The 27,813-nt window shown below is 43.3% G+C and overlaps 2 protein-coding genes across 2 annotated transcripts; one reads left to right on the top strand and one right to left on the bottom strand.

The window, feature by feature from the left end:
* Nucleotides 1-666: 666 nt before the first annotated feature.
* On the bottom strand, nt 667-10,769 carry Pak1ip1 (PAK1 interacting protein 1). The gene is made up of 10 exons (XM_057787538.1): nt 10,412-10,769; nt 7,267-7,429; nt 6,700-6,820; nt 6,551-6,625; nt 5,915-5,967; nt 4,872-5,017; nt 4,693-4,790; nt 2,630-2,729; nt 1,738-1,861; nt 667-1,631 (listed from the first exon to the last, which is right to left on the bottom strand). The coding sequence occupies exons 1-10, from the start codon at nt 10,493-10,495 to the stop codon at nt 1,435-1,437; spliced, it is 1,161 nt and encodes a 386-aa protein (XP_057643521.1). The 5' UTR covers nt 10,496-10,769; the 3' UTR covers nt 667-1,434.
* A 3,057-nt stretch (nt 10,770-13,826) lies between these two features.
* Nucleotides 13,827-22,760, top strand: C13H6orf52 (chromosome 13 C6orf52 homolog). Its single transcript, XM_057787071.1, has 3 exons — nt 13,827-13,841; nt 17,302-17,569; nt 22,600-22,760. Exons 1-3 carry the CDS (start codon nt 13,827-13,829, stop codon nt 22,758-22,760), a joined length of 444 nt encoding a protein of 147 aa, XP_057643054.1.
* The last annotated feature ends 5,053 nt before the right edge of the window (nt 22,761-27,813 follow it).

Genomic DNA, 27,813 nt, shown 5'->3' with positions numbered 1-27,813 from the left:
GGAAAAAAAAAGCCTTCAAGTTGTCCACAACTGTCCCATTCCTAAGGATCCAGCACCCTCTCACAGTACCTTCACACATATGTGAAGGCAAAACACCAATGCACATAAAACAAAAATAAAACTTATCATAGATTTTATTAAAGTCGGGCTGGGAGAGGGAGTGCTTGTATTATCTTTCCACAACTGGGCTGCTGGAGTTGAACTCTGGTTTTTGTACCAGATTGGCAAGTACCCTCACCCACGACCAAACCAGCTTCTTTTGATTTCTACTTAAATTATGCCCTTGGGGCTTCCCATCCTTTAATATCAAGACATTCAGGCAACTGACATCGACTGAGCTGTCCTTTTTTTATGAATGTTATGTATGTACGTAGGTAAGTAGGTAGATCTGGCTATCCTGGAACTTGCTATGTAGACCAGGCTGGCCTTAAACTATAGAGATCTGCCTACCTCTGCCTTCTGAGCACTGACTTTGAAGGTGTGCGCCATCACTGACAAAATATATTCTTTTTTTTTTTTATTGAAAACAAAATTTACTGCCTCCTCCCCGCCTCCCATTTCCCTCCCCCTCCTCCCGCCCCTCTCCCCCTCCCCCCACCCCCCCACTCCTCTTCTCCTCCCTCTCCAGTCCCAGGAGCGGTCAGGGTTCCCTGCCCTGTGGAAAGTCCAAGGTCCTCCCCCCACAAAATATATTCTATGATGAGAGTGGTAGTGACAGGTCACTGTCATTAGGGACCTACAGTGTGCTAGGCTCGTTCGAAGACGTACACACACTGACACATCTTGGTAACCCTATACAGATCCTATGAGGCACAGACGGATTATGTCTGGTCTACATGTCTGGTTATGGCAACAAGGAAGTAAGCCAAGACTGGTTTAGACTAGCATTAAGTGGATGGCTATTTTGATGCTCTGAAAGATGGGAAATTGAGAAGTGTTGTTTCCTTGCCTTTCAATTTGCTTGTCACTCACTGCTTAGAAGCAGAATTGTCTGAAAAGTCCTTCATCCACTCTGGTGAAGACTTGACAGGTCTGCACAAGGAAGAAGGCGCTGGGTGCTGGCGGTGCACAGGCAAAGCTTGCTAGCATGCAAGGCCCTGGGCGTGATCCCAAGCACCACCACAAAAATACAGTAAAAACTCTGTATCATTTTAAATACAGTAGTTTTACATCTTTACTTTGAACAGTAAAAAGTGTACATTACAATGACTACATATGACAATATATAATAAAATGCCATCTGCCAAAAATAATTACTATTTAACAAAACAAAGCGCCATCTAAAAGTGGCTCAGTTTTAGGCTACACGTTTTCTCCAGAAGGAGAAAATCCTTTTGTGTCTCACATGGGAAAGTTAGGTGTGATATCTGAAAAGTAGAATTTGTCAAGAAGACATTCTCTTGGGGAGAAGATGTCTGAGATTTGCCACATAAGTTATATTTTCTTTTTTCTCTTCTTTTCCAACACGTCTGTCATTTTCCTCTTCTTGGCTGACAGTGGGCTATTTCTTTTTGTTGGCTTCTTGCTGTCACCAGTTAAACCAGACTTCTTTGAGTTAGATCCTGATGTTTCTTCTTCCTGATTCTTATCACCAGATTCCTTTTTGATCTTTTTGGGTTGTTTTTTATTTACTAAAACACAAGAGATAGCACATTAAGCTTCTCACTCTCAAGTGAAGTTTTAACAACTCAGGAAGGAGCAGACTGCTCAATCTTCTCAATGGTTGACTTAATTTACCAGGGCAAGGCTCTGTTGCTGGAGGAAGACTCCCTTTTCCATCTGTCGCTCTGTCTAACCACACTCCAAGACACGTCAGCCTGGCACCAGTGTCCACCTCACACAGCAAAGATGGGGGATCTTTCTGAAACAGAAAGGAAAAACCTTATACTTAGCCCAGAGGAATTTTTGGATAACAGCTTCTCTTTTTCCATAATGAAATAATCTTAGTTGAAGTCTTATTATACCATTATGTACCACTAAAGAATGTTTCCGTCAGTGCCAGAATGAGTGTACAATCCCACGCATCACAGAACCCACGCATAGACATGTTCCACCAGGATTTACATGAGCACTGCCCAGCAATGGCTTTCGTAACATAGCCCGTCAGTGCTGCGAGCTTGTATTTTCCTGGACATACAATATCAGAGTCCGCTGACTACCATAGTTTATAATTGATCTCACTAGGCCGTTCACAAAGCCAATGTCTTACGTAGACAAATTACAGCCGCAGAGTTGAAAATAAACAATACTAAACTGAGAGTGAAGGAGACTGAAGAAGGGAAATCAGTAGTAGTTCCACAATTGATCAACATCTTTCAAACTGTTTTTAGTAATGGCAATCTTTTTTTCTCTAGTATTTTTTAAAAGATAAAGGTGACACCAAAAAGCAAGGCATAGTAAAAGGAACAGAAGGGCAACAGGTCTGAGACCTCATCTTAATCAGCCCAAAGCCTCCAGGCAGCTCTGCAGTAACCCTAACTTTAAAACTACCAATACAGACCATGATTGGAAGAGATTTTAAAAGCTTAAGGATCTATGTTTTATTAATCTCATTAAACAGACTGTTAAAGTAATACTTTAATACAGTACTGTCTTATGTACTGAGTTGACACTGGGGGAAGACACTGACCTTATCCTGCTTAAGCGTCCACATTTTGATGAAACCATCATTTGATGCTGTGACAAGAACATGGTGTCCTGGAATTTCAAAACTGAGTATGTCTTTTACCCTAGGATAGAAACATTAATGCCAGAGATCATTTCTTCTGGAGGGTGTGATATTATAAAACTACAACAGTCTCCTGCTTTCCAATGTTTCAAGTGTTTTCAAAGTGTCCAATAAACAGCAAGCTAAGATACAACAAGTGCTGCACATTCCCATCCAACAGTAAGTTATTTTCAGGCCAAATACGGGATAAAACTGTCTGTATCGTAGAAACAAACCGCAAGGACGGAACAAACACTCACGCTACCTCCTAGGTCCTACAATCCTGATGAGGATGTACAAGATGAAGCCTGTTAACCCAACCAACTACATATCCAGAAAGGAAAGATGCTGACTTCAGGCTCACCAAGAGGAAGAGAAAAACAAATTTCTCCAACTCCAGGGCAATCACCACTTCCAGTCTAAGCTGTCTTTTTGTTTCTGGATTGTGGCTATTGCCCAATTCACCTTCCACTTCTGCTGGATAGATGTTTCAGACAGAAGTAAAACCACGCCATCACCAGGCCTAAAAACCTCAAAACTATAATTTACTTTAAAATAACATGGATGGAACCGGCACAATGGCTCCGTCAGTAAAAGCACCTGCTAGCTAAGCCGGCTGGCCAGAGTTCAAACTCTAGAACCACATAAACGTGGAAGGAAAGAATGGCCTCCCAGAGTTGTCCTGACCTCCACACACTCACTGCGGGTGCCCCACCCCCATACGCACTTCACAGACACACAGCACACAATTAAACAATAATAATTAAAGCATCATGGAGGAGGAAGTGCCTGGGGATAAGAATGGAGCACAGGCTGGTCCTGAGGTGGCTCTACAAATAGGCTCCCCAACTGACCTGCCAGCCTTTCAATTTTCTCTAGTAAGACAGGCTGGGGAGGAAGCTCAGCTAAAGCATCCGCCAAAGTACCCCCGGCCTTGCTACACTGTGGGCCATGGGAGCACAAGCTCCCAAATGTTTTGCTCATCACGGAAAAAGAATGGCGAAGTAGAACTGTCGTGAATACATTAGAAACGGCTTTCCTAAAATGATTTTACTTCCTAATACTGGGGGAAAACACTGTACACCAACTGCAGGACTGAAGGTTTACAAAGACAGGTTTCTCAAAACAACCATTCCCAGAAAGCAAGATTTAAGACTTACTTGAGACATGAAAGAACAAGCTGATGAACTACACTGGAGTAAAATGCTGTATGCTACTGCCTTTCTCAAAATTATACTTAAAAAAAAAAAAAAAAAGCACATCAAGCATCAGCTGGCCTGGATTTAGGAGAGCTCCCTTACTTCAGTGTGGAATGATCCTGGCCAAGTTAATGATCTACTTACTCTGAGACTCACTATCTACCCCCTTTTAGACATACACCAACACTTGGAGATGGAGCTCGATAATGTTAATGTTATTTCATTTTTCCTATGAAGGAAAATTGCAGGGAATGGGGGCAGTGGGCAAAGAGATTAAGAAAAGGAAGAACAGTAGTCGAGAACAAAGCTTTTGCTTTGCTCAAATATGCTTGATATTAGGCTCCAAGTCTAAGAGTAATTTTATTATTATTATTATTATTATTATTTCGTTTGTTGGTTTTTGTTTTTCAAAACAGGGTTTCTCTGTAGCTTTGAAGCCTGTCCTGGAACTTGCTATGCAGACCAGGCTGCCCTCAAACTCACAGAGATCCGCCTGCCTCTGCCTCCCGAGTACTGGGATTAAAGGAATGCGCCACCACTGCCAGGCCTAAGAGTTATTTTAAAAGTGCAAATCGACAAGTCGCAGTCACTTCCCTCCTCTTGCATTATGAAATCCAGGGAAATAATAACACTTCCCATCATCTTCTTAGATACCAGGCATCACAGCCATGTGACATGTCTGAGTCCCCTTGGTGTTATTCAGACACACACATGCACCCACAGATTTATGAAGTTATTGCCTGTTGACATTCAGTAAGACACAGACTGCTTTAGAAAAAAACATACCTGTTTTCATGAGCTTTAAATTCACAGAGGCACTCTAGGGAATCACAGTCAAAAAACCTTACAATTTCTTCATCTCCAGCTACTGCAAGGACAGAGTCCTAAGAGAAAGAAAAACTACTCTGAATGTCCCCAGGAATTATGACACCTCAAAACTTCCACCCCTGCTTTCCGGAACTCACTGAAAGAAACGTGACCGACGAGATTCTCTTTCCATTTGTGATGGTGCCGCTCACAGACGCCGTGTCCAGCTGATAGACATCCACTTTATTCAGTACAACTACTATGTACTTCTCTCCACTTGGGGACCACTCCACTATGTGAGCATCTGTAGGGCAAAACCATCTTTATCTTACCGGGCCACCTCAGTGCTTGGGAGGTAGAAAAAGGAGAATTCAGGAGTTTAAGGCCAGCCTCAGCAACAGCAATTTGAAGTCACACTAGCCCATATGAGACTTGTCTCAACAGCCCTATCCCATCTTACAAAGACATTAAAAAAAAAAAAAAAAAAAAAAAGGTAATAAAAAAAAAAGGAAAAATGCATTTTTACCAAGGGGAAATGGTCGTAATCTCACAACAAATCCCTACACATACTTCAGAAGTTAACTGTAGGCAAATGTAGTTTAAGGAACTACTGAGTCCTAAAGATGGTGTGTGGCAGAACCCAGAGCGAACACAGGAGAGAAAGTAATGTGAACACTTGTTCCACCACCTGATCAGGAAGTACACATGTACACACACGGACAGAGAATGGTGCCCATGGGCTGGAGGAATGGCTCAGCGTTAGCAGCTTTTCCCACTCGTGCAGGGGGACCCATGTTCATTTCCCAGCACGTGGTTCAGGGGAATAAACACCCTTTCCTGGCTCGAACAGCACCAGGCACACATGCCCTCCTATCTACATGCAAGCAAAGCACTCAGGCGCATTAAATAAAAACCAAGTACATCTTTTTATAAAGGGGCTGGAGAGACGGCTCAGCAGTTAAGAACATAGACTTCTCTTCCAGGGGACCTGGGCTTGATTCCCAGCACCCACACAACCATCTGTAACTTGAGTTCCAGGGGATTCAATGTCATTTTTGACCTCCAAGGGCATCAAAAATCCAAGCAGTACACAGACGTTCATGGATGCAAAATACTCATACACATAAAATAATATATAAAAAAATGTACCTATGAACATTCATAGTCTAGCTAGTTATTATAAAATGTACAAAATACTCACTTTGTTTTATATTTTTTATGAAAGCGGATCTTCCCTCTACAAGATTCCATGTTCTGCAAAACAGGAGGTTTGTTTAGAGCATGATGCCACTAAGTAGGGAAAAAAAAAATGCATACCAGGCCTCCACACAGGGCAATTCCACTACATACTATATACTTAAAAAGCAGCTGCCCTTTACATTGTAGCAATGTGGACAAATGTTTCCTTCCTTTCCTGACACTTTAAACATGTTGTCACTGCACTTTCATCTAGTCAGGCATTTCTCTTCAGGGTCACTCTCCTCCCCATTCACCGTACAGTAACAGAAACATGGGCTGTGTTTTTTTTCTTACAGGGTCTCAGTCTGGAACTTGCTATGTAGACCAGGCTGGCCTCATATTCAGAGATCCATCTGCCTCCGCCTCCTAAAGGCCGGGGTTAAAGGCATGAACCATCTTGCCTGGTCAATATAGATCATTTTTACAGCAGCATTACAAAATAGTTTCTGCTGACTTACTTTCTGCTTTGCTCTTGTTATCCTTGTTATCACAACAACTTAAAATGGTTGAAAACTTTGGACCAATATGGAAACAGTATCTTGTTATTGCTAAGTAAAAGATACATTAGTAAAGATGCCCTGGGGAATTTATAACTTACCTTAATGTCTTATCAGTACCAACAGACAGGGCCAACTTGCCGGATGGATGGATAGAAAGGAAAGTCACATGTCCTCTAAAAGGAAAGGGACAGTTAGCCCTCAGCTTGACTGGCACAAGTAGAATGCCAATAGGGCCACAGCGACTCACTTGTGAGCTTTAATGGACTTCAGGCATTCCCATTTCTTTGCGTCCCAGACACAGATGAGTCCGTCTTCTGCGCCACTAATTAAGTGTCGAGTGCCATAGAATTTTAGGCAAGTTACGGTGCCTATGAAAAGGAAGACAGGCAACAATCATACTGACTTTGAACACAAATTCTATATCTGGTTGGAAGTACAAAAGGATGAACGCAGTCTGAGTGGCTCTGCCTAGCACAGACAGCATGCAGGGTGAACGCCAGCACCAGGAAAGCAGGGAAAGCCAGTGCCTTGGCACTACTGAATTACACCTTACAAGTGTGGGGATAGGAATCCGCGTTCTTCTTATTAAAACCAACAGTTTTCATTTATTTTGGTGCCTCTGGAAAATTAAACTCAAGAGTCTCTGTGTATGCTGAGCTGTAAGAATACAGCTTTAGGAGCTAGAGAGATGGTGCAAAGGCCAAAAAGCCACTGGCTGCTCTTCCAGCCCCAATTAAACACTTTCTATTTGTAAGAGCTGCTTTGGTCACGGCGTCTTTTCATAGCAATAGAATAGTGACGAAGACACACTCACCACTGTGGTGCAGCAGAGCCCCATGCTCTATCTTCTTTTTCAAGTCATAGATATGAATTGTTTCATCTTTGCTCCCAGTGACCACAAAGCGACTGTTGGCTGCCACCGCCGACAAGGAGGCAGTGTGGGCATGGTGAGTGAAGTCAGCCACAGGAGTCCATGTCTAAGAAAGAATGAAACATACGATCAACACCACAGTCACATCACAGTTCTCTGAAAATACAGTTCTACAATCTACAGAATCAACCAGTGTATCCTGCAAATGGAGAAAAACTAGGTACTAACACAGAGATTAAAGCAAAATGACTGGAGACCCGAATGAGGACTGTAAGTTAAACTCGTTAGCATATCTCCAGATCCCAATAATGGAGTCTTTCATAGAGGCTTTCATATCAGTAATTCATTCAAATGCTCAGCTGTTTTATGAGAATGAATTCCAGTAACAACTGCCTGTTCTCTCTAATTGGTATCTATGTAACTAGTCTATTATATATGCTTGGTAGAAATAACAATGAAGCAAGAGGTCTGTATTCAAGTACAACTTTCACCCCAAGGAAAGAAATACAAAACGAATGTGATGTTACACAGAGATAAAGACAGGGTAAGCCCTATAAAGAAAAATAAGACCTATGGGTAAATTTTCGTTAGTACCAATATGAGTCCTTGAGAACTGCTAATAATAAGACTCAGGGACCAGGTGCTCATTACTGCATGATTTTTAGTTTGAGAAACGTGATTGAATAAGTACAAATTATAGAACACATGCGCACACATACAGTACTCTTGAATTGAAGAAACTATGTGGAAAGTGTTATTAACCAAGGCAGGAAGGAGAAAACAAAACAGAAACCCCAGCAAAGCTCTTTGAAGATGCCCACGGTGAATCACGGTCGTCCTAAAGAACTACAGCAGTCCTCCATCAGTCAGGAACAGCACTCCTTGGACTCAAGACACAACATGCCTGGGACATGTGGCTTTACTTCTTCTAAGTTTGTTTCTTTCTTTCCTAGTCTCCTTTTTGTTTTGTTTTTTGTTTTTCAAGACAGGGTTTCTCTGTAGCTTTGGAGCTTGTCTTAAAACTCACTCTGTAGATCACACTGGCCTCGAACTCAGATATTCGCCTGCCTCTGCCTCCCAAGTGCTGGGATTAAAGGTGTGCACCATCCCCACCCAGCCTCTTTAAAAAAAAAAAAGTAACCCCAGGCTAGTCTTGAAGTAACTGTGTGAGCCAGGCTAATTTTATCCTTTTTTCTCTGTCTTCTTTCCTTTGAGACAGGATCTCGCTGTGTAGTTACTGCTGTTCTAGAACTCACTATGCAAACCAGATTGCCCCAGGACTCAGAGATCTTCCAGCCTCTGCCTCCAGAGTACTGGGATTAAAGGCATGCGCCACGACAGGTGGCTGAAACATTAAACTCTTAATTTTCCTGCCTAAGCCTTTTGAGTACAGACATGAGCCACCGGACTTAACCATGCAAGTTTCGTATCAAAGTACTACTTGTTTATTCAAATTACATAAATAATACTGGTTACCTTGGCTATTGGCTAGATTTAGAAGCAGCATCTGGTAATGTGAAAACCATAAGCCTGGGAAACGCCTGGTGGGCCCTGACTTGTACTTATAGTGTCTGGCCTTGAACAGTCTCTTGCCCTGTGAGAAACCTCCCAATTGCTGTCTGTAAATGAGAATGGCTGAATCTGTGTCAGGGTTGTTGTGGATCGGAAATAAGTACACTACAAAGAAAACACACCAAGGAAGTGCCCAACAGAATGGATTTGTGAGTGATAGTGGAATCGTTCAGAAGTGATCATCTGGAGTATTAGGAGATCACATTCCTAGTCCTGTATATGGCCGTGTTTTCTGTTTGACTACTGTGTTGCCAATGATCTGTACCTTATTTTCATACCTAATAAAAGTAAATCTTATACTGTGCTACACGCCAAGGATTTCTCTTTCTTGTTTGCCAGCCCTTCAATCTGGAAGGTTGCTAGAGCAGGAACCACACCTCCGGCACCTTTTCACCCTACCAGTAATTCACAATAAATGATGAATTTGTATTACTTTCTTGATCCCAATCCAGACGTAGTATTTTGTTCATTAGGACAGAAACTCAGGGAATGATAAAGTTACTTTTACGTTAGACCTTGAATAGCTAACGTTTTTGTCAGTTTAAATGGACACCTCGTTTTTGTATATGTGTTAAAAATGCCAGCTTTTTCGGGAGGCAGAGACAGGCGGATCTCTGTGAGTTCGAGGCCAGCCTGGTCTACAAGAGCTAGTTCCAGCCGGGCGGTGGTGGCGCACGCCTTTAATCCCAGCACTCGGGAGGCAGAGGCAGGCGGATCTCTGTGAGTTCGAGGCCAGCCTGGTCTACAAGAGCTAGTTCCAGGACAAGGCTCCAAAACCACAGAGAAACCCTGTCTCGGGAAAAAAAAAAAAAAAAAAAAAAGAGCTAGTTCCAGGACAGGAACCAAAAGCTACGGAAAAACCCTGTCTCGAAAAATCAAAAAAAAAAAAAAAAAAAAAAAAGCCAGCTTTTTCATGCCCCGAGAATGCTTTAAGTTTTCTTTCCTTCGAATTAACATATAATGACTGCATTTTTATGGAGCACAATACATATTTCAATACATACAATACATATTTCAATACATACGTCGAGCAGATGTGAAAAAAGCAACCTATCTATCCCCCTCAATCACGTGTCATGTCTTTGAGTTGACAACATTCAACCTTACTAGGCAAATAAATGAGAAGTCATTCCTCATTCCTCCCATCCAACTGCATCTCTGCAAGCATTAGCCATCCTCTCTTCGTTACCTCCTTACCCTGGCTCCAGCTTTCCACACTGAGATCAACTTTTTCGTTTCCGTCTATAGACATTTTTATTTACTATAACAAGTAGTTATCTCCTGAAAATCCTTTACTCTGTAAAGAGCAGGGTCTTTCTACACAGGCTTTGAGCTCTCTATCCTACCTCAGTCTCTCGAGAGCCTGGATTCCCGGCATAAGCTTACCCGTTATCCATGCAAATCCTCTAACTATCCACGGAGACCCAGCATTTACAGCAGGCGCCGCAGTGTCGGCCCGGGAGGGAACCAGCCCGCCCCCCCCCCCCGCAGCCGCCCCGGGCTCGCGGCGCCTCACCTCCCGGTCGCCACTCGTCGCGGGCTCGCGGTTCACTCTGAACCCAAACAGGACCTGCTCGTAGCTGCCAGCGACCAGCTCCATTCAGCAACACACGTGCCGTGCAAACAAGCCGGCGTGAGGAGCCCCCGGAGGAGGAGGCAGGCGCTTTCGGCTTCGGCGCGCGAATTACACGTCATCACGTAGGGGGCACCTTTTAGGCGCCTGTGTCTGCAGCAACTGAGTGCATTCTCGAAGGTCACGTGATCCTTCTACGTGGAGCTGGAGGTATGAAGCCGCAGGTAGAGAGAGGGTCTCACAGCAGAGAGAAAATAATGTTGTTGCAAACAGGCAACTCCAGGGACGCTGTGACCTAGGCGGGCCTTGGGAAGTAGGCGGGAAATACTCCGCGCAAGCCCCAATTTCCGGTGCATCTATGGAAGGGGCGGATCCACTTCCGGCTTCGGTGGGTGTTAGTGGTTGAGGTTCCTGGCGTGTTGCGGTGATTATGGATTCAGAAGTTAAGTTTTCTCCTTTTGCGGTTTTCTTGTTATTTGGGCACTGGGTCTCGCCACATCACCCAGGCCTGCCGCCTCCTCGCGCCTATTTTCCTTCTGCAGTTTCCCGTGGCTCCGATTACAAAGCGACGGGTTTCGTTTGGGGGCAGAAAGCACTTTGGGACCCTTTCTGTCGGATCGGGACCGTGTCGATCCGGGCTGCCCGAGCTGACCGTGTCCCCTCGCTGGACTGAGTGCCCGGGCCTGCCAGTCCATGTCCAAGCCGCAAGCCAAGCCATGCCGTACGCAGCTCTTCTTGCCAGCACGGTTCTCGGATCTAAACGCTCCTGAGACTGGCTCGCGTTAGGACACATGCTAGGCACGAGAAAATATCTTGAGGACAGTAACGTTCGAAATGTTTATTCTAGTGTGCACCTCCTCCACCAGTCATGAAAGGAAAAGAGCAAAGATTAATGGAAGCAATAATAACCCCCCACACCCCCGCCGACACTTAGGTTTCCATAAGTTTTAGGCAGGCAGGGTCAGGGCATACGCTATTGCAGGTGGGTTAGTTAGAGCTTATGTCTGATTTTTACACAGGCATGTGAACTAATAAAGTCCTTCAGTGCTTAGACTTTTTTTTTTTTTTTGAGACACTTGTTCTCTAAGGTACAAATTGTCAACATAGTTAACCAGTTAAGGTTTTGCTTGAGAATGGGAAAACGATTTCACTTTGGAGGTTTCTGATGATCTTTCAGTTGTGGGAAGGCCTGTATTTTTCCAGCTTGGAATACTCCACTCGCAAGCCCGCACACAGTCCAGTTGAAACCCTTGTGTTAACTAATTTATGCATCTTCGGTTAGAGCTAATTTTTCTGAGCGTGGTGCTCTCGGGTGCCCCTGGCTGTCTTGGAACTAGCTCTGTAGACCAGACTGACCGGGAACTCACAAACGTCTGTCTGCCTCAGCCTTCCCAGTGCTGGAATCAAAGGCGTGCACTGAGGATGTTTTTTAAACTTAATCATTTTCTCCCGAGAACCACTAAAGTAGGAATATGCCCCCTTGATTTGGAACCAAGTGAGAAAGTCTCATTTCTCCCTATACATGGTTTGTAGTGTTTTACTTCAGCTCATCATCATTTTAAGACATAGTATCCAAAATAGGGAGGAAATGAATAAAACTGTTTCAGAATCCTGTGCTTTATTTAATCTGTTGTTCCTGGAAATCCCTTCTTCCCCTTTGTCTCATTACGTCCAGGGAAATACCAGTTGCTGCTGGAGAAATTTAAGTGTGGGTATTTTTGAAATTACAACAGAGGAAGTATAATTGTTAAAAGTTCTTCATCTCTGTTTCATTAATTTTCCTAATCTTTATTAGAGAAAGTTAGGGGAAAACCTTCCATGCTCCTGGATTGGTAGAATTGGTATTGTGAAAATTACTTTACTGCCAAAATTAATCTACAGATTTAACACAATATCAATTGTTATGTCATAATTCAAGAGTTTTGAAAAAAAAAACAATGCAAGAGTTCCTATGAAACCTCACACACGCAAAGAATAGCCAAACCAATCCTAAGGCGTAAGAACACTGCTGGGGGTATTATAACCAAAAAAAGTGAAACGTGGGCAGCCCGTTTATATTGGGTCTCATGGCCTCAAGGAACAGGTTTCACCAAGATACGAACTCGGATCACTGGATTCAGAGTCCAGAGTGTTATTCATTACACTACAGGAGTCATCTTGTCAGCAGACTGCCCCACGTTATTAATATGCTATAGAGCTATAGTGATAAAGACAGCCTGGTACTGCTGTACAAACAGACTAATGGAATAGAGGACTGGAAATAAAATATCAGAATTATGCCCACTTAATTTTTGACAAAGGAAGCAAAAATGCACTTTGGTGGGGGAGATAATATGTTCACTAATTAGTGCTAGCAAAATTAGATATCTACTTGTAGAAGAATGAAACTAGTTCATCTCTTTAACCTTGTACAAAAATCAATTCAAAATGGATCAAAGAATTTACAACCTGAAATGCTGGAGCACCTAGGAGAAAATGGAATACCGAGTGTTGGTGTAGACAAGAACTTTCTGCATAGACCACCTATAGCACGGGAACTGTCCCTACTCATCAACAGGTTTGACTACATGGAAATAAAAGTTTCTGCACAACAAAGGAAACCATCAGAGCAAACAGCCCACAGAATGGGAGAAGATCCACCAGCTAACTGCAGACAAGTGACTAATACCCAGAATTTACCAGGAATCCCAGAAAGTAGATACCACGGAAATAAACCTGCCAACAAACAGAGCAGTGAATTAATTGAATGAACATTTAATGTGTTTAACATCGGGGAAATGCCAATTAAAATTACTTTGAGATACCGCCTCACCCCAGAATACCAAATATTGGAGAGGATGTGAAGAGGAACCTTAACTCATTGCTGGTGGAAGGGCAAGTTAACACAGCCATTATGGAAATCAGCTTGGAGTTTCTTCAAAAAGTTAAAATAGAACTTATATGACCCCACTGTTTCGTTTCACTCCTAGGAATACACCCAGGGATCTCCAATCCTACCTCAGAGACATTTGCACCAACATTTTTATTGCTGCTTTATTCACTATGGCAAGGAAACCAAGTTGTCTATCAACAGATGAATCAAAGAAAATCTGGCACATATATAAAATGGAATACTCTTCAGCTCTAAAGAAAATAAAATTTTGAGGGAAAATGGATCGGCTTAGAATATATATTATTAAGCAGGGTCACACAATCTCAGGAAAAAAAGACAATTTTTCCTCATGTGGCTCATAGCATATAAATGTGTATGTATATGTATATAGACATGTAAACAAATGTACATGTGGGCGTAGTATAACATGTAGAGAGGGAAACAAAGGGTGAACATTAGGTGGTGAGGAAAGACTAAATGCAAATAATGAAGAATGGACAGGTGAGTCATGAAAGAGGGTATAAAGGTTTTTCTAGTTGGGTGTTTTGGTTTTGTTATTTTGGCTTTTGTTTTGGTTTATTGAGACAGGGTTTCTTTGGTAGTGTTGGCTGTCCTGGAACTCTAAACCAATTTGGCCTCCAACTCGCAGAGATCTGCCTGTTTCTGCCTCCCGAGTGCTGGGACTAAAGATGTGCACCACCACCTCCTGGCTTGTGTTTTTAGTTTTAACTCTCATGGATTTTTCACTTTTTGTGGCATGTAACTACATAAAAGTGTATTTAAAAGTGTAAAACCCAATATGCAGTTCCATTGAGGTGTAGAGACTTTTTACTTGGTTAATTTGACTGTAATTTTCTTTTTATTTGCAAGCTCCTTATATTAAAGTTTTAATAAAAATAAATGATTATTGCGATCGGTGAAGTGAAGCAGAGTTTATGTGAACAAAGCAAACATGACTTGTCACCCGGTACAAAGGGGCAGAGGTGGGAGGAACACAGTTCCAGGCAAGCCCAGGCTCAGAAGACTTAGGAGTGTGTCAGCCAAAAGTTCAGTATAGGGTGGATAAAGGCACATTGATAAATGTCTAGGGTATTTCATTCCTTAAAAGTATATGAAAATCCGTGGATCTAAATTTTTGGAAAACACTGATAAAACTTAACCTTTTTTATTGAGATTACTGCTTCAGTGAAGTAAAATCGGATTTTACACTCTTAGATACATTTTTATGTACTTACATGTCATCAAGAAATGAAACTCGAAAATAAAAACAATGAAGCCCAGACTAAAATATCCTAATTTGGTTTTAGATTATAAATGCTGAAACACGCCTAGAAGAATGACATTTCCAAGACCACACAGCTAAGTGGCAGCCAATTACGGCTCCGGTGTTTTATACACTCTTGACCTTGAACTTTCTGGTCCACAGAGAACAAAGCTCCAACTTTTTATTTCACCCCCAGCAAGATCAGCAGCGTCTTAACTAGCTCAGGCTGCGGTACTCATTGTCTGAAGCCAACCACTGTGAATTATATACCTGTTCAACTAAATTCAAATGGGACATACTTCTAAGACCTCCTGTTCTCTCCAAACAGGCTGTAAACGGCCACTTAATCTCAGTATGAAACTGAAGTTGCCAGGGAGCGAACCAACTGTTGAGAGATCAATAACACACTAACAGGATTTTTTATTGTGCTTTAAAATGATTGATTGCGAAGCTCTTTGCACTTGAGCCATGCCTTCATTCATTCATCCATCCGGTAAATATTTATTGAGAACCTGGCTTTGTTTGATTTGCCAAAAAAAGAAACTAGAGTACAGTTGTTGACTGCATTCCTCTTTGGACAGCAGCTTTCCCTTTTTGGAGTAGCAATGATAAGTAAATAGTGTGGAGGAAAATTAGGCTTGTTCAGAAAAATCACAAGAGTGTAATATTCCCACCCATTCACCTTCCTTCTTCCACGTTAAAAGGGGCACTTCTGTTAGATTCTTGGACTGTGGGGTTGTAGATAGCTGTATGCCCAGAGGTGTTTGGTACCTTTGCATTTCTGGGCTAACACGAGCCAAGATTGCGGTCAACTTCCCCGGGCTCTAACAGGCACAGACAGCTTTCTTTGTGTGTTCAATCCAACTGAACTAGGTTTGTTCTGCATTTGGGGAAAAAGGACAAAGCACTACTTTTGAGCCTGCCCTTGTCGTTTTCACCTACAAGTCCTCAGAATGCCCAGCTTCATCCCTCAGCTCCTGACATCTTTCTGCATAGATATAACATGGCATGTTGGCCTCTCCCTTAGCTTTCTGACCCCCTTGGCGATGCTCAGTTTCCATATCCCTGTTTTCGGCCTCAACTCTCATCCATTCGCAGCCATGGTTCTGATCGTCTTTCTATAAAACGTTCTAAATGAGAAGGGAATAAGGTTGTCTTTCTTCTTCTAATACAAAGAATCCTTAACCAACGATTAAGTGCTACACGAGTTAGGAATTGTGTAGAATTTGATGAAGTAATTTGATGGAAGCAACAGTGACTCAGACAGACGACATCTGTTTAGCCAGGTGACCCTGACAGCAGGCAGTTTAGTGCTGGGAGGAGTCCACAGTCAATCAACAGACACCAGGCCCAGTCTTCAGAACGTTAGAGAAAAGGTTATTCCCCGATATTTGTCAGAGTGGGGTAATGTGACCTTTATTGGGGGACATAGAGACCACTGCATCTGGGTCTTACAATAGTAGATCTTGGGTGCAATAACTATTACTGTCTTAACAAGAGACAAAGTGTGAGGACATCCTGAGCAAATCACTAAGAGGGGGCTGAAGAGATAGATGCTTTAGCCGTATTCTTGGTATTCTTGTGGAGGGCTAAGGTTTGATTTCCCAGCCCTAACATGCTTGCCCACAACCACTGTAACTCCAGTTCCAGTGGTTCATTGCCCTCTTCTTGACTCCACTGCCTCCTGTATGCACGTGGAGCATAAGAAACGCAAGGCTCACTCACATACACTAAAATCAATATATCTTTTTGGTCACTAAGGAAACATCAGAGGGTTTTATTCACATTAAAGCTTGCGTACTGCTTGCTTTCTCACACTTTGTCATTCTGAAAACTACAGATACAACCGTAACCCAGCGCTCAGGACACTGAGGCAGAAGACCATGAGTTTGAGGCCAGCTTCCTATATAAAGATCCTGTCTTAAAAATATAAAACCTTAGCTTGAGCCTGTATTAGTGTAACGTGTATGTGATATGCAGTTCCCTCTTGATGATTCTGCAGGTGGCTGAAATAATGGTTTCTATATTTAGATCTAAAGAGAAAGCCACACGGCGTTGACTCCAGGAGTTAGTAGATCGATGAGGGGGAGAGCTGGTCAGATTGTGGTATTTGTTTAGATTGTGGCTATTGAAAACGACATTTTGCCTTGTAAGGGGTTGTGGGGAGTAGGTAATGTAGAAGTCTGGCTTCTTCAAGGTTCACACACAAATGCACAGGGAATTCTGCAGGTTTTCCCAGTCCCAGCAATTCTGGGAGGTACTGGCAGCTGAAGCTGGGGAAGTTTGCACAAGTTTCCCCGGGTGCTTGCAGATACCACTGCCTCCACTCGTACCTTTGCCTCTTTGTCAGGAAACAATTGCCTAGCAGGAATTGGCACTAAATGTAATTGTCCTATTTCATGGTTGTTTATAAGAGGTATTTGTAAGGGTTGACCCAGCTGACGTAATTTCAGACCCAGAAATAAAAGTGGTCACGTCGTTTTCTTCAGTGTCTGGAGAAATGGCCAGATGGAAGAATGCTGTAGGCTTTGGCATGGCTCAACAAAACAACTATTACTTCATCTGGCAAAGGCGAGTGAGGTCTAATTTAGTTTATACTTTGGATGAATACACCAGTGTTATTTAATACAAACCCTTTGCCAACTGCCAGCTTGTTACTTGGTACACAGGCGATTTCATTTTAAATGGTCGAAACAGAGTCATCCTTACTTGAAACTTCTGGAAAAGAGTGAGTGTGTGGTGCTGCCACTATTGGTGATGACTGTCCCTACTTGTCCTCTTCTGTCTGTTATCAGGGAGCAGCTGAGGTCCCATTACAGCCTCGGCTACCACGGTGACAACAGTAATGAACAGCCACACAGCTTTTACCATCTTTCCTACTATGGCAGTGATTCCACATGGCAAGGAAACGGGCCCAGCCCTCTGCCTGTGTATGAGAATCCGGAACCCCTAGCTGGCTCCAGAGGTAACGCTTGTTGAAATAAATCTTGGCCATCTATGTACCTGATAATGCAACCATCATTTATTTCCTTGTCTTCCCCCCTCCCCTCCTAATCTCTCTCTCTCTCTCTTCCTTTATCTTTTTTCCTTTTTTTCTTTCTTCTTCTTCTTCTCCTTCTCCTCCTTCTTCTTCTCCTTCTCCTCCTTCTCCTTCTCCTTCTCTTTCTTCTTCTTCTTCTTCTTCTTCTTCTTCTTCTTCTTCTTCTTCTTCTTCTTCTTCTTCTTCTTCTTCTTCTTCTTCTTCTTCTTCTTCTTCTTCTTCATTTTGGACAGGCAAGTGATTTAAATTCTTTCTGACTCCTCTGAAACTGAAGAAATAAACTCAATCAAATCTTGACCTAAAATTTCTTGCTACTAAGTTTTAGATGATCGTGGAAATAGATTTTGCTGATTCTTAAACTAGGATTGGAAAGGACTTTTGATTGCTCCTCAAAAACCTTGAGTTTACACTTCATTGCTGCTGAGGTGGAAGTGCTGGCTTCTTTGGGTTCTTGTGTGTGTGAGTAACCAATCACACAGACAAGGAAAGCACGGGTCTACTAATGACCAAGGGTATACAGCTTCTAAAACGTTCTGCGAAGTGACGGTGTGATGGTACACACCCGCAGTCCTAACACTTCGGGGGGCTGTGGCCAGAGGAGCAGAGTTGGGGCTAGCATGGGCTACACAGGGGAGCCTTGTCTCAAATAAAAAGTGAGTAAATAAATAAATAAGTGTTAATTGTGCCTGTGTCCCATGCTGTCATGTCAGTTTTCTCCTTTTGGATGGTGTCCTGTTTGCTTAACCGCCTCAGTGACCAGGCAGTGAGGAAAGAGGAGCTTCACAACTGAAAGGTGATGGCTGTTCACTTGAATTGTGTCCTGCTGTGCACAGTGATGAAGGCCTCTTATTAACACCAAGGTTGAACTTATACCTAGGCCTTTGGTTTCTAAAACTTAGTATCTTTTCATTTATATTTCATTTTGAGAATTCAATTTTCTGATAAACACTTTCACCTTCGACAGTTAAAGTCTTTCAGGTGTGCCTTTTATATATGATAACTTGTCCCTCCCCCCCCACACACACCTCCAACCTCTTCCCCCGTCCCAGTGTTTGGGGGTGGCAGGGCTTCCTTTTACCAGATACTCTGTTTGTATGTTTTTTTAAAAGTTGCCCGTTGGGACTGGAGAGATGACTCAGTGGCTAAAAGCTTTGGCTGCTCTTCCGGAGGACCTGAGTTCAGTTCCCAGAACACACACAGTGGTTCACAACCATTTATAGTGGGATCTGATGCCCTCTTCTGGCATAAAAGTGTACTTGCAGATTGAGCAATCATATATATATATATATATATATATATATATATATGTATGTATGTATGTATATATATATATATATATATATACAAAATAAATAAATCCTAAAAAAAAAAAGTTGTCATCTGAGGTTTGAATTCACATTTTGTTCTTTTACCCTCCCTGTTTGGTAATTGCCTATGTAACTTTAAGAAGACAGATGTAGGTATTCATGCTAATCAACTTTGGAAACTACTTTTTTTCTATTCATGAAAACACTACAATAATTAACAGATTCCTTCACCTTACTGACCCTTCCCTCTGTTCTAACAGTTTGTTTTATTTTTATTTATTATTATTATTGGACTAAAGGTGTAAGCCATCACACTTAGCTATTTCTATTTTTTAGGTTTGTTTTTTATTTTGTGTGCCTGTTTTATTTCCCCTGCATGTATGTCTGTTCGTCATGTGTGTGCCAGTACCCATGGAGGTCAGAGGAGGGTGTAAGATCCTCCGGGACAAGACTTATAGAAGGTTGTGAGCTGCTGTGTGGATGCTGGGGTTGACTGAACCCTTTCTGTTAAGGACTACTGGTAGCTCCTGGCCAGGGACCCTCATGTCACACAGGTGCTCTCCCGGCAGGAATTTTCTGCTTCCCAAACTCTTTAGAATTCACATCTCTCAGAGTGAGGTAGGAAAGGACAGAACATGAGATCATGTAAGGGAAAGACCCCTTTATGATCAGATTCTGGTGGCTTATCCATCCATCAACAGGAAGAAAAGGCATAGCTGGTGTGCTGACGTTTGTTACTGAATCATTTCCTTCCAAACCAGGACATGTTCCAGAGTGAAGAGGAGACTGCCTTTAGGGAGATAATGTATCTTCCCTCCCAATATTATTACTTATTACCAAGAGCAGTTTAAGTTTACTGATGCCTGGACCTAATGTAGCCTTTCCCCGCCGGGTGGTTCCATGAAACAGCTGTATATTGTTAAAAGGGAAGGCATCTTGTCGGGTGTTCTGTTTTGTTCAGGTCAGTTGAAGGAAGAAGGTCACTCCAAGATGTATTCAGGCTCTGTCACAGCAGGGAGGAACCGTTTCTATAAACTGAATCCTGAACAGCCATGCAAAACCATATTTATTGATTGTTATGCAAGAGTTGTTTTCTGGGTAAACCAAGTTCCTCATACCAAAGCCCCTGATCTAATCTATACGTTTTGTGAAGAAAACATCACTCCTCTGCCACTTTAGTCCTTACTGTGCCCTGTTTGCAGTACCCAATAATGTAGGATGCTCCCGGTGTCCCAGGACCGTCTTGTGACCAGAGTCATGCAAAGGCCGAAGAGCTGCTTCAGAAAAACAGCTCTGGAGACAACAGCAAACAATCACTGTTTTCCACAATGAGTTCTTCAAGATCTAAATACTTCCAGAAAACAACCACTTCATTCTAATGTTCACCCTAGATACAAAGATTCTACTAGATTTCTGCTACAGTGTCTAGAGTTGGGGATGCCCCCCCAACCCTGAATAAAGTACTTAGCAGGCAAGCCAGGAGATAAGTTCAGAGGCCCCAGAACCCAGGTAAAAAGCTGGGCATGGTGATGCATACCTGTGATTCCAGCATCTAGAAACAGGAGGCTCTCTGAGGCTGGGTGGCCTGTCAGTCCAGCCAAATTGGTGAGTTCCAGATTCTGTAAGAGACTTCATCTCAAAAAGTAAAGTGGGCAGAGAGGATGGAGAGGCAGGTTAGCAGTTTAGAGAACTTGTTCTTGCAGAAGACATGGTGCAATTCTCAGCACCCACATAGTGGCTCGCAACCATCCATAACTCCAGTTCCGGGAATCTTCTCATCTTCATTGTCAACAGGCATGCATATGGTACACAGACATACATGCAGGTAAAACATGCATATGAATAAAATTAAACACATTTTTAAAAATAAAGTTCGGTGACCAAGGAAGACACCCAGTGACCACGGAAGACACCCATGTCAGCTTCTAACCTCCACATACATGCATGTGTACATACATACAGAAACAAAAATGTCCCTGTGTGCCACCCCAAAGCCAACACAGTTTGGATTAATCAACCAAAATCTATGCTTGAGATGCTTCTGGGAGTTACTTTTCTCATTTGGTAAAAATGTGGTTGATTGTTTCACCGCTAGGCGTCCTCTGTGACTTTGGAGGTACCTAACCTGCTGGTTTTCAGCATAGCCCTAGGTGGTGTCAGTGGGAGGGGAGCTCCTCCCACCAATTTTCCAGCCCTGGCCATACATCTAGCCACACAGCTCCGGAGACTGGAGGTTCCATGCTCCGATTCTCTCTTCCATGTAGGTGGTATTCCTCTCACCTGATCTCTTCTTGGTGTTGAGAATAAAACTTAGGGAGTAAGCTCTGCTTTCTCCAAACTCAAGGGCATTAATCCTCTCAGACCGGGATCCTACCCCGTGGACCCACTCCAACAAACTATCAAAACAGGTGCTAAGACCTCAGTATGTGAAACACAGCATTCAGTTCCTGAGAGCCTTGCCAAGGAATAGGAACCCATGGTGTTGTGGGGAGCTGCGGGCTGTGTTCCTGCTGCCCCGGCTCCCGGCCGCCTGGCTAGCTTATGCCCCGAAATAACAACACACAAACTGTATTCATGTAAACACTGCTTGGCCCATTAGCTCTAGCCCTTACTGGCTAATTCTCATATCCCGATCAACCCATCTCTAATAATCTGTGTAGCACCAGTCTTACCAGGAAAGAATCAGCATTTCTGACCTGGTGGCTTGCTTCATCCCGTCTGGCTCTGAAAGGAGCTGCCCTGCATCTGAGCTCACTTCCTCTTCCTCCTAGCATTCTATTCTGTTTACTCCACCCACTTAAAGGCTGGCCAATCAAATGGGCCAAGGCAGTTTCTTAATTAACCAATGACCTTCCTCCATCACCATAGGAGGCCAATTATGGTCCTGGATGCATTTAGACTCGCAAAAAATCACAAAGCAGCACAGAGAACTTCTTCAGTTACATTTGGTGCAAGAAGGAAAAAAAAAAAAGAATTAGCTTAAAAAGAAAAGTGACTTTGGAGCTCCGGGAGCCTCAGGAAGCCTGACCACTTGGATGGAAAACCCAGGTACAGTTATTTATGATCATGGTATAATCTCCTTATCACGGGTCCCAGGCTTTTGAAAGAGAACCCCAGGGTCTCCTCTGCTTTAGAATTCCTTGGTCCATGAAGCTCGTTCACTCTCGTCAGGCTGTTTGGTAAGCAGACAGGGACAAGTACAAAGCATCCTCTTGGGTTCTCAGGCCAGAAGCTCCAGTCTTATCCTTGACTTTGCCTTTCTCCTAAGTAGAGTCCCCCAAACATCTTTGCATTTCTGTTTTCCACCATCTTCTCCAACTGTCTAGGCTTCTGCTGAGCCCGATGATGCCACTTTTACAGTTTCAATGGTTGGTTTCAAGTTTTGGTGGGAGGAAACAGAATTCATTTCCCCCCAAATACCTTTCGTTATTTTCTGTGTATATTCATTGTGCATGGTATTATGCTATGTAAAGAATATATATTGTACACTGAGCATATTTCCCACAAATAAAAATTTTAGATATAATGTCTGTAATACATCCACTGATGCTTTTTTTTTTTTATCAAAACAAAGTCTCTAGTTTTCAGCCATTACCAGTATGTGTTATGTGAAACTGTCTTTCTCATGTCTGTGATTGGCTTCTGCAGACCCAGACCTTCATTTGAATATTGAAGAATCAAACAAGGAATTTATGGCAGAAAGCAAAGAACTGTATGACTCCCTCATGAGCTGTCACTGTCTAACATCCCCAGTGAGCCCCACCCCCACCCCCAATGTGAAACAAGTGTTCACCGTGCCGTCCAGCTGACCTGTTAATTGTATCTTGCTTTGGTTTTGAAGGAAAAAAATCCAGAAATTTATCAGATTATGAATATATTATTAACCTTTTTCCTAGTACTGGGATTACGCACAGAGTCATATGGGTGTTAGGAAAACAGTCAACCACTGAGTTATGCCCCCACCCTCAGAAACTGTATGTAAATATCAATTTCTAGGACTGCAGTGAGACTGACAGGATGGAATATGATGTAAATAAAGATTACCAGCAGCCATTCCAGGAAGTATGTTATCTTAAGTCAGTTCCGGAAGAATTCACATGACGGACAAGGCAGAGGTTATGAAATGACATTGGAAGATAGATTTTAAAGAGATGGGTTGAGCTCAAGGGTTGGCGACCTTTGCCACTGCCTTTTCCTGACTTCTCACAATAGTAAACTCATGGGGAGAAATCAGATGCACACAGGATATAAAAACTCAAATAGGTTTTATTGTTGTGCTCCAGTTTATTGCTTTGCTTCAGACACTTAAGGGAGACTCCCTGGGCTGAGGTCATGGATTTGAGAGCTAAACACACATGCTTAGGAGGGTTGCTCAGACCACAAGCAAAGGAATCAGTACCTTTCTAAAGGTACTTAGTGTATGCTAACACAAACATCACCGGCCTTAGAAAGACCCACGGGAAGTCTGGTGAGCTGTAGCTGCAAATGAGGCAGGGATAGGGCTTCCCTACCCCACCCTGTCTCCATTTGCTCTTTGAGCCCAGATGCTCCTTTCTGTAAGGATGACCTTCAGCATTTTTAAAAAATATTTATTTATTTATTATATATACAATATTCTGTCAGTGTGTATGCCTGTGGGCCAGAAGAGGTCACCAGACCTCATTACAGATGGTTGTGAGCCACCATGTGGTTGCCGGGAATTGAGCTCAGGACCTTTGGAAGAACAGGCAATGCTCTTAACCACTGAGCCATCTCTCCAGCCCCAACCTTGAGCATTTTTCCCGGCCTCTGCCATAAGATGCCCTTGGCACTCTTGCACCTTAATGTGACTGAAGTGTCCCCAGACATAGCCACCTGCCCCCTAGGGGTGAAACTGTGCCCTCCTCTAAGAAGACGAGAACAGGTCTGTGATTACCGGACTCCAGGAAGATGTGTTCAGACTGAGTCAGAAAGCTCGCTCTGGGATTTGACAGTAAAATGAAAAAGACACAGACACAAATCAGCCGGGCAAAGATTTGAATTTAGTCAAGTAATTCTTTGTTAGAGAAATGACCACAAATCTATACTGTTTCCATATGTGTTTTAAAGGAACAACCAATTTAACCTCATTTACATCTGTCTTGTGTATAAATGAAAAGGAGGGCTAGGGATATGGCTCAGCCAAATGCTTGCCTAGCACGCATGAAGCAGGGTTTGATCCTCTTTAAACGGGGTATGACGGTGCATCCTTTCCTCCCAGCGCTGGAGATGGAGGGGAAAATAAACAGTTTCTTTTGGTGGCTGCTCTTTGGGTTGGGTTGAGTTTCTGAGACATGGTCTTGCTATACAGTCCAAGCTGGGCTCAAGGTTGTGATCTTTTTGCCTTGGCTTCCCAAGTGCTTAGTGTTAGGCTGGGAGCCTAGGCCCCAGTCCCTGGCATCTATCTCAGCCCCCAGGCTTGGTCTGGACTTCAAATCCTAGCAGGCCAGTCCTGACCCCTCCCTGGGTGTGGGGTCAGGACCACTCCCCAGGGTACTTAAGTGATCCCCCAAAAGAAGAACACGTGGTCCCCCTTTCTTCCTCCTGGGGTCGCTTTTCTGCGGCTTCCCGTCTCCCCCTCAGGGCCACCCGAGAGCGCAGATCTCCCATTAAACCTGGATATTTCTTAATTTGGCTTGTTTTGATTTGGCTTGATTGGGAATTTTTGCATCGTCAGAGAGCTCGGTTAGGAAATATTCCTAACACTTAGAAAATAGAGCTTTTTAAGATATGGATAATGAAGCTAGAACAAGAGAAACTTTTTTTCCTCTTGGCTTTTTGAGTCTCACTGTAATATTGAGTGAGAAGTATCACTCCTAGCCTGCCAAGTGCTTTGCGCTTGGACTCCAACTCCCAGGCTGCCAAGCGCTGACCCCATAGGGTATTTAAACTCACGCCAAAAAGAAAAGCATGTGGTTTGGGGTTTGTATGTATGTTCCCTCGTCTTTCCCTCATCACCCAGGATGGGCATTTAATTTGGCTTATCTGGTCTGATTGGATTTCTTTGCGGGGCGGAGATTGTCTTAAGATTTTTTTCCTAACAGATGGAGGTCTTCACATTGTACGCAGCTCAGGCCAGCCTGGAGCCAGAAGCCGCGCTCATCCCTCTGCCTCCTAAGGCTGGGATTATGGGTGTAAAACCCCACACCTGGGTCCAGATAAGTGCTTTTCACTCTGTAGGCCATCCTGTTTTGCTTCGCTCTTGAAGAACAAATGTTTAAGGAGACAAAGAGACAATGGAGTTCTAGTAAAATTCCACTCCCAAACTAAGGAACCTTGGGTGGGTAGAGAGGCTCCCTTGGAAGGCAGTGGCCAGACAGTAGCAGCAGACGATGAGAAGGGGTGGTTTCAGCTAATGGAAGCGTAGGTGACTGCAGAGGGAAACAAAAGCCAGCTAGCCATGGTTCTGGGGGAGGGGAGAGATTAACCACAGCCAGGTGCTGTGTGCTGTTGGTGCTGTGACCATCTCTGGTGTGGAGAGAAGGAAGGACTCTGAGATCTGACTGAACACACTGAGTCCACTGATGACCACTTATTGCCAGGTCTATGAAGTCCTTGGGCCTGTGGGGACTACTTTTGTGGTAAGTTAGCAGGGACTTACCTCGTTGACAGTGACAAACTCCTACCTTGGAAGCAGGGTAGGTCATAGATAACCAGCTATGGAAGCCATTGTTCTGCCTGTAGTTAGTCATCTGTGAGATCAAGGACAGGCAGTGCTTTGGGGTGAGTTGAAATGGAAAATAGAAGATGTCTAGCCCAACGGGTTGACGACCAAGGCCTGGAAAACTGCTCTTTCTTGGTGCAAATGCATTTTGCTTTATTAAGAAGGAGAAAATCATCGAGCCCATAGGATGGAATTCCAAGTATCTGAAGAGGCTAAGATGGAATTCCCAGTACCTGATGAGGCAGACCGAGGAAGGTGTGGACCAATAGGTCCTTGTTTACTCCCTTTGGGAAGCTAGAGATACTTTTTGAGTGTTTGTGACCAAAATGTTTGAGGAAACTATTTTAGGACAGAGGACTTGTCTTGGCTCACAGTTTTCAGAGGGTTCGGACCATACTCGGTTAGCTACACGTGCTTGAGCAGAACCTCACCGTGATCAAATCATGTGACATGAGGTTCATCCTCCCCCCCCCACCAGACAGGAAGCAGAGGATGAGGAAGGAGCTGAGGACTACAGATGACCTTCAAAGAGTATTCCCAGTGACAAACTTCCTTCAGTGCTAGCTCTTAAAGTTTCCAGAACCTTGTCAAACAGCAATACTATCGGGGTACCAAGCCTTAAACACACAAATGTGTGGAGGAGAGTTCACTGAAATCCTACCACGGAGATGGAAGGGGAGACTGCTGAGAGCCACCCCATCTCTCTGGTGTGACCAAATGCTCTGAGACCGCTTTAGCTCCTTTCCTCGTGGATATGACAGAATGCCTGACAGACAGGGAGGAAAGGGATTATTTTGGCTTACGCTTCTAGAGAATATAATCCATCATGGTGCAGGAGGTGTAGCAGGAGCATGAGGTGGTTAGTCATGGTGTGTCTAGAGGGGAAGAAGAGAAGGAGGGTGAAGAAGGGACAGGAGGAGGAAGAATGCTGGTGCCCAATCGGATTTCTCCTTTCTTCAGTACAGGATCCTAGCCCACAGGATGGTGTTATCCACATTTTATGTGGCTCTTCTATCTTCTGGTAGACCTTTTTGGAAATCCTCTCACAGCCATACCAGAGATATGTTTCCGTGGTGGTTCCAAATCCAACCATTTTGAGAATGGAAATGACCCATGGCAGAAATCTAATGGTATTCTCAGCTTTCCCTCAATGGACTGGAATTCAAGTTTTAGCAGAAGACACCCTAAGCTGATCATGTCTACTGCCCAGCCTCAGCCAATCGTATGTACCATTTTTGTATGTTTAGACTGCAGTAACCCACGTCCTAAAGGCTGTCCTCCGATCTCCACACAAACACTGTAGTGGAGAGAACACACACACACACCACACGCACACACACAAACACGTAAGTAAATGCATGAAGAAAAAAGTTCCTTTGTCCTTTGGATTTTTGTATTCCAGGTTGATGGTAAACTCTTAATATTTCTGCCTCAACCTCCTTAGTGCTGGGATTACAGGTTTATGTGTCACCATGCCCAGCTAAAATTTTTGGGTCAGTAAAACATACATAAGGTAAGACTTATTGCTAGCCATTTTAAGATACATTTCAGTAGTTTGATACATGTGTTATTGTGTAATTATCACCACCACCTACATCCAGAATTCTTCCTCTCTCCATAACGAAAGTCCACATCCCCTGGACGATAGCTGCTCATGCTCTCTCTGTCTCAACCCCACAACCAGAATTCTCAGTGATTCTTTAGTAACGGGCTTGCTTATGTTGGACTTTTCATACAAATAACATCAGACAAGCTGCAGTTTGTCAGCCTTTGTGTCTGATGAATTTTCAGTTGGTATAAATAGTTTCAAAGTTTGTCTGTGTTGCAGCACGAGGGAATTTATTTTCTACGAATAGCATTGCATTGAATATACTTACCACACTGTACTTTATTTATTCATGGGTGAGCATTTGGATTTTTTCTAACTGTTGGTAATTATGAGTGATGCTGCTGTTAATGCTTAGACATGGTGCCCAAGATGGGCTACTTAAAATCTGAGATGTGTGGGCAAGCAATATACACACATTCCAGGGTGGACCACTCTTGTCTGGTAGAAACTTAGTGTGGAGGGAGAAGACATAAACTGTCTTCAGGGACCAGGCAGATGTGTTTTTTTTTAGACCATGATGGTCCCAAATTGTGGTTAATGGAACACATGAGTTCTATAAAGAGATGAACAA

This window comes from Chionomys nivalis, chromosome 13 (genome assembly GCF_950005125.1).
Source record: "Chionomys nivalis chromosome 13, mChiNiv1.1, whole genome shotgun sequence".
In the NCBI taxonomy this organism is placed as follows: Eukaryota; Metazoa; Chordata; class Mammalia; order Rodentia; family Cricetidae; genus Chionomys; species Chionomys nivalis.
The sequence above is the reverse complement of the archived record's forward strand: the minus strand, read 5'-3'. Positions and strand labels throughout refer to the sequence as shown.

Bases quoted from the DNA above. Each gene is read 5' to 3' on its own strand.
- C13H6orf52 (XM_057787071.1), top strand. The intron at 17,570-22,599 runs GTAACGCTTGTT...TGGCTTCTGCAG, and splicing joins ACCCCTAGCTGGCTCCAGAG to ACCCAGACCTTCATTTGAAT.
- Pak1ip1 (XM_057787538.1), bottom strand. From the start codon at position 10,495: ATGGAGCTGGTCGCTGGCAGCTACGAGCAGGTCCTGTTTGGGTTCAGA. The intron at 4,791-4,871 runs GTGAGTTCCGGA...TCTTTCTCTTAG, and splicing joins CGTCGGTCACGTTTCTTTCA to GACTCTGTCCTTGCAGTAGC. The intron at 1,632-1,737 runs GTAAATTAAGTC...CTTGTGTTTTAG, and splicing joins AGCAACAGAGCCTTGCCCTG to TAAATAAAAAACAACCCAAA.